The 9754-nt window shown below is 45.4% G+C and overlaps 1 protein-coding gene across 7 annotated transcripts in view; it reads right to left on the bottom strand.

The window, feature by feature from the left end:
• Positions 1–2905: 2905 nt before the first annotated feature.
• rbpjl (recombination signal binding protein for immunoglobulin kappa J region-like) overlaps positions 2906–9754 on the bottom strand; it is a 32015-nt gene continuing 25166 nt past the window's right edge. For all 7 annotated transcript variants that reach the window (XM_027279340.1, XM_019276113.2, XM_019276114.2 and 4 more), the window contains 4 exons: positions 7351–7491; positions 7112–7267; positions 6836–6939; positions 2906–3686 (listed from right to left, as the gene is read on the bottom strand). In XM_027279340.1, coding sequence (XP_027135141.1) covers positions 3386–3686; positions 6836–6939; positions 7112–7267; positions 7351–7491 — 702 coding nt within the window. In that variant the 3' untranslated portion in view covers positions 2906–3385. The remainder of the gene's footprint in view (positions 3687–6835; positions 6940–7111; positions 7268–7350; positions 7492–9754) is intronic.

Consider the following 9754-nt stretch of genomic DNA (forward strand, 5'->3'; position numbering starts at 1 on the left):
AGTGTCTGTGTGATTCTCAGCTTCAGCTGCTGTTAAAGGATGAAACATTTCCAGCTGCGTCCGTCACCTCACCTGGTCCTGCTGTCCTCAGCCGTCCCCACACCGGGGAGTGCCAACCCAGCCCAGAGACAAAGGTGTCTCCTCAGAGACATTCACGGTGTTTCAGTCGTGCAAACGATGAAACGGAGAAACTCACATCCTGCCTCCTTTCACACCTCTGCACAGCCGGTCGATCTCTGAGAGGGGGATGCAGCCCGTCCAGTTCTGACAATGGAGACGTGTGGACGGGCGAGTTTCAGACGCTGTTCAGCCGCCTGACATCGCCTGACGCATACTGACGACTTTACACCAACAGATCTACAGCAGCATGCAACAAAACTGTGAACTTATCTGCAGTAACCTGCCGGAATATTTGGACGTGAAAGTTTCTGTTTAGCATCATCCTGCAACATTTAATAGATCTGTAGTGTTCAGAGACGGCGTCCCTGCCTGTCCAGTGAAAGACGCTCACTGCTGTCCTTCAGGTGGACCACAGAGAAGACTCGATGTAAACACTCACGTCTAACTTGTAGATGAGAAAACAAACTTTGTTTCTGTAGCTACTAGAAAATACTTCACACACTGTCAGGGCCGCGTTAAGAAGGAGAAGCATGCGAGATGAAAAGAGAAGTTTGGGTTTGTTATCGAGCGACTGGGCCTCGTGGGAGGTTCTGTCTGCCTCACTCGGCTGGAACAAAAGAGCTTTGTGGCAGCACTTCACCTCAAACTTCAAACACACTGAACAAAGTCAGCTCATGTCGGCTTTGCTGATTTGAAGTTTCGCTGCTTCCAGACACTTTGATTCAGCTTTAAGGGACAAAGTGTGAGGCAGGGTGGATTACTGGGTGTGATCTGAAGGATTCCTGTCATCACTGTTTATCAGATGATCAGATTCATTGTACAGTACAGGATCACAGGCACTTCCTAACACACACACACACACACCAGAATACAATGAACTCCATTATTCTAGAGTCAAAATGATTCTTTGGGAGAAATACAGCTGCACAAACTCGTCATGAAATGCTCGTTGCATCCTGATGAACTGTAAATTCAATCAACCACTAGAGACGCACAACCTCCCCCCTTCTTAAGACGAGACACCAGCTCCTTTTGTCTTTGTAACGTAATAGTAAATTCAATCAACAGACAAAAGGATGTGGAAACATTTCCTGAAGGTGCCGACAAAGAGGTTTGAAAGGAGTGTCCCTCAGGTATAAATACTCAGGTGTCCCCATGCTCGGGGTCTTTCTTCATCTTTGACCGCTCGCGTGTTGAACTGACTTTTCTTTGCAAAGAAAATAAAAACATTGTCGGCCGGCAGAAGTCTGTGTTTCATTCTTCACCAGCAGCAGAGAAATAATTTGGTGTCAGAGGTGGGATCCCTCGAGCGATCGTGACAGGCCATCCTGGAAAAAAACTTTCAGCCTCCAACCTCAAAACCCTTTTCTGAGAAGGGAGGACTGACCACAAACGCCCCGGATCGTCGCTGCTGGGATTTCCACGAATATAATTCAGCGAATTCATCTGTGGCTGTTCACGAGATTTGTGGGTTTCAATCACAAAAAATGTAACCAAAGATTAAAAAGATGATACGACAGTGTTAGTCAGGCAGACTCTGTAGATATAAAAGCTTCATTCAAACTTATAAAAACACAGTTCTGAATATTATATTCCACGTGAAGCCTCTAAAACTGACACACTGGGCCTCTAAAAAGAAAAGTGCTCTATAATGTAGATGGGAGGCATTTAAAGGGTCATGAACACGATGCTGCAGGTGATGTGACGCTGTGAGCTGATCGTGATGTTCATCTACAGAAAGACAGAATGAGAGCTTATTAAAACGTCCTCTTAAATCCCTCAAACCGAACGTGACGCCTCGATGTGAGTTTTTATTGTTATGTCAGAAATAAAAAAACTCTAGACGGCTGATCACCGCGATGAATCATTGCGTGATGATCTGATATCTGAAACACTTTAAGAGGCGACTCCTCGTTTAGCCTGAACTGAAGTCTCTTTCATCACTCGCTGAAGCTCTGATGGTAAAGTAATTGAAAACACTCAGATCCTGTGGGAGCCGCCCGCGCTGTTATTTCACTGCTGAAGCCTGCGTGAGTTATTACAGTTACAGCAACAAAGTGCCATTCACACACACACACACACACACACACACACTCCGGCTTCCATCCTTTCACACAGTATTGGGTTGAGTTTTGTCTCTCTGAGGATCACATGGGAAGCAGACAGTGTTTCACTGCTGCTTTCTCTCACAGCACCCGGCGTCCGGCTCGCGTGTCCTTCCTCACTGCTCTGCATCGAGCCCGGCTCTCTGCACGTCTCTGTTTCTGCTTCCAGGCTTCAGCCGTGGCTGTTTTATCGGCTCTCTGTGACACCGAACATCAGTGTCGCTCAGGGTGTTTGAATCAGAGATGACAAAGCTGCAGCTTTAAATGTGTGAAGGCCAAACTGTCATGGCCTACAGTCATCAATAAGGCTACTGTCTGAGACCTTCAGGCATGCAGTCTGCAGCCCTCTGTGTTTCTTTCTGCTCACAGATGTCAAAGGTCAGAGCAGCAGCATCTCTGGATTTGCGTTCGGCTCAAAGGCGCTTCAGGAGGGCAGATTTTTGCACCACGGGAACTTGAATGCAACTCTGTAAAGTATCTGTAAAAGCAGCGTGAGACATGAAGGCTGCTGCGACTCTTTAAAGAGTTCACATCCCGATGCTCTGGTCTTTTTCTTGGATGCTTTTATTCAGATCTGTGGACGGTCGAAGTATTTCTCGAGAACAATCAGAAGTTTTTGATTTTAGCTGCTGAGGAAAAGTTTTGAAACAAACACAAGCAGATGAGAAGATTGTTGCAGAAGCTGAAATGCACCTGATTTATTGACGTTCACAGGCACAGTGTCAAAGCAGTTAACAGTGATCTTGTTGTCATGTTATAAAATCTGAGGTGGAAGACGAGACAAAGTTCTCATGACCTGAATTCTCCAGAAACGGAAGAAAGTAACTCGGGGAAAAATAATTTCTAGAATAAAAGTCGCTGCAAGCATCGACTGCTACGAGGTCGAGACTCGTCCACGAGAGTTTAAGAAGCTGATCATGATCTGCAACAGTCCGATCGGAGACTTTGAATCTGTCTCCGTGATTTCTCAACTAAATTTATATATAATAACAACAGCGAGAGCTAAAATAATAAAAACATTGTGGTAAATGTACCCTGAGGACTGTCTGATTGATATTTTCTCTCATATTTTCACGACATCGTCATAATTATCTCGTCGATATTAAGTCACGGTTCTTTGACGGACGAGCAGCTCCAAACATGAACCTGAGGTTTGAACCCTAACTCTGCATGAAGAGGTGGAAGTTGGCTCTGGTGAACTCCTGATGGATGGTCTCCAACAGGACGTCGTCTTCCGGTCCTCCTTCCGTCGCTCCCTCTCTCTTCCCTCCTCCTGCTGCTCCTCGGACAGACGGAGGCGGCTGGAGTTCGGGGGTGTAGGTGAAACTGAAGGACGTGCGGTAAATCAGGCCGTCCAATCGGATGAGAGACAGAGGCACGGTGATGATGCGGCGCAGGCAACGCCAACCGTCGGTGAACGCGGAGATGTCGGGAACGACGCAGAGCAGAGACTTAGGAGACCTGAGAAGAAAAACGAGGAGATGAACAGATTCTGGACCGAGTACAAGTTCAATCACAGCCATCGTGTTGAATTATCTCACGGATGGGAAAGCTCCAAATCAAGTCAGTACAGCAAATAATTCAAAGATCACACCAGTAATCGATTATTATTATTATATTTATGACGTCTGTGACAGTCGTCACTTCAAGAGTTTCACATGTGAAGGAGCAGAGTGTGGAGAGAGGCTGAGGAGGCCTTCAGCTGCAGGAGGGGGGAGGGGTGGAGACAGGTGAGGAGTGCCAGGTGAGTTCATTCACACAGCTGGAGTTAACTGATTAATCAGTTTCCTTTCAATGCAGGACTCACACACACACACACACCCACCCAGCAGCAGAATTTTGTGAATGAACTTCAGTATTTAAATAACTGGCTAAGCCCTTAATTACACTGCATGCGGATCGGCTCCGCTCCGGAACGACAGCGTACTCTGTTTGTGATGCGTTCAGGTGCGTCTCCGCCGGACACCGAGCATCGCGAGAACGCACGAGATCTCACGAATTCATGCATAATCGCACGATATTGCCGGCTGTAGTCTCTTTGACTCCTGCGATAACATTCCACGCCGCATCTTTTTTCTGGTGTCCTTATAAAAAGGATGTGAGGTGTCATCAATGATCGGTTGATTTTGGACCTCCAGAATCAACTTCTCCTCATCCATGGTGTCGACGAGGTGAAAAGACGCCTGAAAACCTCTGACCTGTTGACTTCAGGTCGGCCTCGCCAATTATGACTCGAGTATTTTATTTTTAAAATCAACCAGGGTTTTATTTTGCATTTTGTAGCCGAATCTGCTCTGAGCTGAATTTATGCTCCGTGCTCCGGCGTCCGTGAACAATAGAAGCTCTGCGTATGTGTTGCGGACGCCGCAGTCGTTCCAGAGCCGTGATGAAGCGGAACCGGAGACTGTGTGAGCTGACACATTGACTGACATTGAAACGTATCGGCTCAGTGTGTTTTAGGGGTAAGAAGCGCTCGTCATGGATGGTGGCAGCGATTTCTGACAGACTACAACATTTGAAGATTCATTCGTATCGATCAACGTTATCCAGAAACAGTCTGTCCTCTCAGGACAGCCTGGTATCACTAATCAACACAAGCAGAATAAAACATCGATGTAACGTTACGTTCCTGCAAACTGTGAATACTTTGGACCTGCAGTTATCTCTAAGACTCGACTCGACTCAGGAAGAAACGACTTGCTTAAGACTTGAGACCAAATAACTTGAGTCACATGACTGAATTAGATTTAAACTGTTTTTTACAAACTTTTTAAAAACAGACAGACGTCAGAGGAGCAACCAAAGCAACATTAGATTAACCTGCAGTATGATCATGTCACAGACTGAACACCATGCTGTGTCTGAGCAGCAGAAACTCTGAATGCTCTTTTATAATGTGTTTCATTCCAACCTATAGCACGCCTCGGCCCGCATGGCGGCGACGGATCACGTTGCTAATTGACTGCAGCTTCTCGCACAGACAGCACATTGTGGATGACTGTGGTGTATAAACACGGCGAGCCGCTCGCAGCCAGAGACCCTGACTTACGATGCCTCAGCACTTCAGGTGTGGCGTCTGAGGTGGACTCTGACGTCAGACAGCTTGTTTAGCTTCGGGATGCGTCACATGAGATTCTGTGAGTTTCTGCTGCGACCTAAAGACTCCCACACCAGAGTTAGAGAGAGGATTGTTCCCTCAGAGCCAAGCCGAGCTCCTCCGAGTCATGCCGGAGTTTAACATAAGCCCCTTTATGCCTCCCGGGTCCGGTCTTGGCTTGGAAAGTCAGAACGGATGAATACAGGTAAATAGGAAAGTTCAGTAAATTGAATTTCATGACTGTCAAGAATATTTTTAGTCAAACTTGTTGGGAAACTGCCCGTCTGCTTTCCCCCCGTGATGCCCAGAAGAAGTCCTGAACAGACGAGGAGATTCTTTTCCAAAGTGAACTCGTTGCTACAGGATAAATGTATTAAAATAATTAGTTAGTCTGTCGACTGCAAATAAATCTGCATAATCAAGTTATTTAAGCAGCTTTTCAGGATTACTGCGTTTGTTGTATCTTTGAATATCTCCGGGTTCAGACTGTTGATGCCATCTTGGACATTTTCAGTATTTTATGATCATTTATTGATTGAGAACATAATCTGCAGATTTATTGATTATGAAGACTTTCTCCATTTGTAGCAATATTGCACTGAATAATACTAATAATGTTTTTCTTTGGACTGCTTCCCTGAAGCTGGAGCCTTCTTTTACACGTTCGTACGGATTAAACTAATTAGTTATAATGTGAGAGCTATAAAGTGGCAGCGTGTGGATTCTGTCAAACAGTTACAGCATCAGTACATCGTGTTTTCACGTTTCAGTGTTTTGTGTATTTCGTGTTGTATCTTCAAAGTCACCGCCGACTGGAATTCATCTTTTCCTCAAACAGAACCACAAAGTCTGTCGAGCTTTACTGAAATTCCTCAGCAAACATCCAAACAACTGCTTTCAAATGTTTTGTTCCTAAAATGAAATATAATTTGGTTTAAACCTGCGCGGCTACACGTGGAAGTGCCACTTAATACACTGTAAAAGTAACTTTAAAACTCAAACTTTAATTTGCCCTCTGTGCCGCTCGGCTCTGCAGCTGGTGCCTCTGTGGTGCAGCAGAGATGAAGCAGTCGTAAATAAGAAATCAGGTCTCCCAAACTGATCGTTAAAGCAGAAAGATCCAGAAGCTGCACACACCAGAAAGAAACTGCGCTGAGAGACTCTGTAAAGTTAGTCAGCTATGAAATTTAAATAATTCATGCTGCAATGTTTCAACAGTTTCAGTTTTTCTTCATCAAAAGACATGTATTTGTAAATGTATTTTTTCCATTCAGACGTCAGCAGGCCAATAAAAGTGCAACAGGTAATGTTGTACTGTACACACACACACACACACACACACACACACACACACACACACACACACACACCTGTGTTTATGTTCTCTTCCCTCATGTTTGGTTTCTGGGTCACTTCCTTCAGAAGACGTCGTGTTTGTGAGAATCATCATATCAGGATCTATCTGATGTTTGAGGAGCTTCATATCTGATGTCGTCTGTATGTCTGTACTCACTTGAACATGGTCTCAGTCTCGCTGTTTCCAAACCAGACTTTGAGATGTGGGTTGAAGTTTTCTCCGTGGACCTCCAGCATCGCGACGTGTCCTCCGCCGTTCACCTGCAGTGACACACACACACGTGTAACACCCCTCGATACAAATTGTTTGGCATCGAAATGAGTTGATGATTAATCGTACTATTGTTCACCTCATTGACAACAAAACCACAAAGACACAAGAACCACCCTGAGGGGGTCATTACCTGTGTGTGTTAGCACCTGCCTAACTCACCTCTAACCCTGTGATAACAGGAAAAGGAGTAACTGGTGTCTGGATGCAGGCCAGCCCCTGATTAAAGGTGTATTCCACTACTTCCACTCCGATGATGGTCCAACAGGATCCGTCGTTCAGCACCACTCTGCTGGGGTCTCTGACGCTGGAGGGACTCTGGAGGCGAAGGAAAGGATGGAGGAGACGTTTGAAAGGAGGAAGAGAGTAAGGGAGGGAGTGGAGGGGTGAAGGAGTCTCACCTGGTACTGTATGATGGTGTCGTTGGACAGACACAGGTATGCCTGTGGATTGTCTCTGAACTGGAAGGCACACTTGTGCAGCTGAGAGACTGGCTCGTCCACGTCTAGGATGGCGTGCTGCTTGTTGACCTTACGGATCACCTGCACACACAAACGAGGACAAAAATCCATAGAGAATGTTTTCAGATCCAGATATAATTCGGTATCAACAGTTGTTGCAGGGAAGGAAAAGCTCAAAATGTTCATCTATGATCCAGCCTTCAACTACGGCTGACTGCTGTATGTGTGGATACAAGCAGCCCAGATAGGGTGAGGAGCTCGGACATCTGGAGACAGCTTGGAGCAGAACCGTTGCTCCTTCATGTGAAAAGAGGCCAGCTGATGGTTCAGGTATCTGAGCAGGAGTCTCCTGGAGGTGTTCAGGACACATACAGCTGGCAGGAGACAGCTCAGGATTCAGGAGAAGAGCTAGAACATGTCACTGCTGATAGCAGCACATTAAAGTGTTGAGCTGCTGGAGGTACTACAGGGGATAAACATGCACCGTACTCATTTAGGTACAAGGACACCTTAAGCTCTTGTGTAATCTTGCAACTCCTTGCAGAAACATGCAGAAACAATGAATTTCAAGCAGGTTAAAGGAGATTTGAGGTTGACTGATAGATTCAGTCTCATTCCATCTCCAGCTCGGTCTCTCGAGGGACAAAACAAAACAAAGCAAGTCTGTAATCGAGTGTTGAAACTGAGTTTTCTGGACGTCTTCCAGCGACGTGCAGCTGCAACAGGTGTGAGGACAGAAAGACAGGACGAGGCACAGATTGATGTTTACATCAAGAAGAAGAGAAGATGATCGATCAGCAGGACGAGAGACGCCGCAGTTTGTTGAAAGGATTTCAAAGACATCAAATCTGTGTACCAGTGTTCAGTCTGAAAGTTTAATGAGACAGAATCATTTCGTGATGGGATTTTAAAAAGTTGCACGCTGAATAAAACTCAGGTGGTCTGTACGTCGCTGGAGGTTCCACGATGAATCACTTCAGGCCTTGAGACCAAATCCTAAGCTTTAACACATTCAAACACATCCTTCACTGCACCGCACGCACAATATTAAAGCACTCTGTTCTCATATTTAAGTCTTTCCACAGCTGCTGATCCAGCTGAACTCTTTGGGCTGTACATCCACCTTCACCTCTTCAGCGCCCGAACGCCGACCACAACCCAGCAGCAGAACCGAGATACTTGTCACGCGAACGACTCAGCAGGAAAAAACGTTTCTGGCTTCAAACAAACTGTGCAGCAAAAGGCCCCAACTACAAAAACATATAGAGGTGTAATGTACCTATATGCCTTAACCATCTACCACCCGGCAGCAGCTGAGGTTGTTATGACAGCAGTTCAGGAGGGATGGAGAAAGAGTCGGCTCAGCGGATTGTGAAGGATTCTGCTGAGAGCTTTGACTAAGTATAACTTAAAGTGGAGGACGAGCTCAGCAATAACAGCAGGTTATGTAACACACCTGCACAGACACACATCTGTAAGACATATAGGACCAGAGTCGTGATAATACCTCGAGTTTGTGGTTGAAACTTTAGATAATCAGCTAATCCAGAGTGCGGGTTCTGCATATATAGGGCTGGGGCTGGTTTTTGATTAAAGGCTTTCATTGCACCACTACGTTTCTTGTTTTGGATGGAAATGTGAACCTGCTCTGCATCAGCACTCGTGCTCCACAGACAAACCGAGGTCAGAGAGCGAGATTTCCCGATGGATGAAAAGATATTTCTCTTCAAAAGCCGAGTCAAAGAAATTCAAGCCTCATTTGCCGCCGCGTGGTACCAAACCACTCAGCTCGATTTTGGTTCCAAACATTTTCAATTTTGTGTTTCACTGCAGATGTTTCCCCCCTGCAGGCAGGCGTGTTCTGTTCTGCAGGCGATGAGACGACAGCTCTCACGAAAAAGTCAGTTCAGCTCGCTGGAAACTTCGACTGAGCTGAAAAAGTCATCAGGTAACAGGTACTGAGTAAATACCAGAGTGTTGATTTAAATGAGTTCATGTTATCACATTAAGTCTGAAATGGTTTGAAGCCTTTATCTTCTGTACAGTATTTAGATGCAGTAGGAGCCCGTGGCTCTGCAGAACATCTGATAGAAACTAACTGATAATATTTAATGTCATAAGACATTTTACTCCCTAAAAGTTTGGTCGAGGTTAAATGATTCTTAAATTATAAGGAAGCACATTAACTAATATTAATGGTCCTGGAGGCGTCTGTTAAACTGTGTTATAGGACAGGCACACCTCTTCTGTCTGCTCCTGAGGCTTCGAGTTAAACAGCAAACATGAATCACAACATCTCATTTCCATCTCTCTGTCTGATTTATTTGTTGCATTATTATTATTA

The sequence above is a fragment of the Larimichthys crocea genome, chromosome VI (assembly GCF_000972845.2).
Source record: "Larimichthys crocea isolate SSNF chromosome VI, L_crocea_2.0, whole genome shotgun sequence".
NCBI classification, from domain to species: Eukaryota; Metazoa; Chordata; class Actinopteri; family Sciaenidae; genus Larimichthys; species Larimichthys crocea.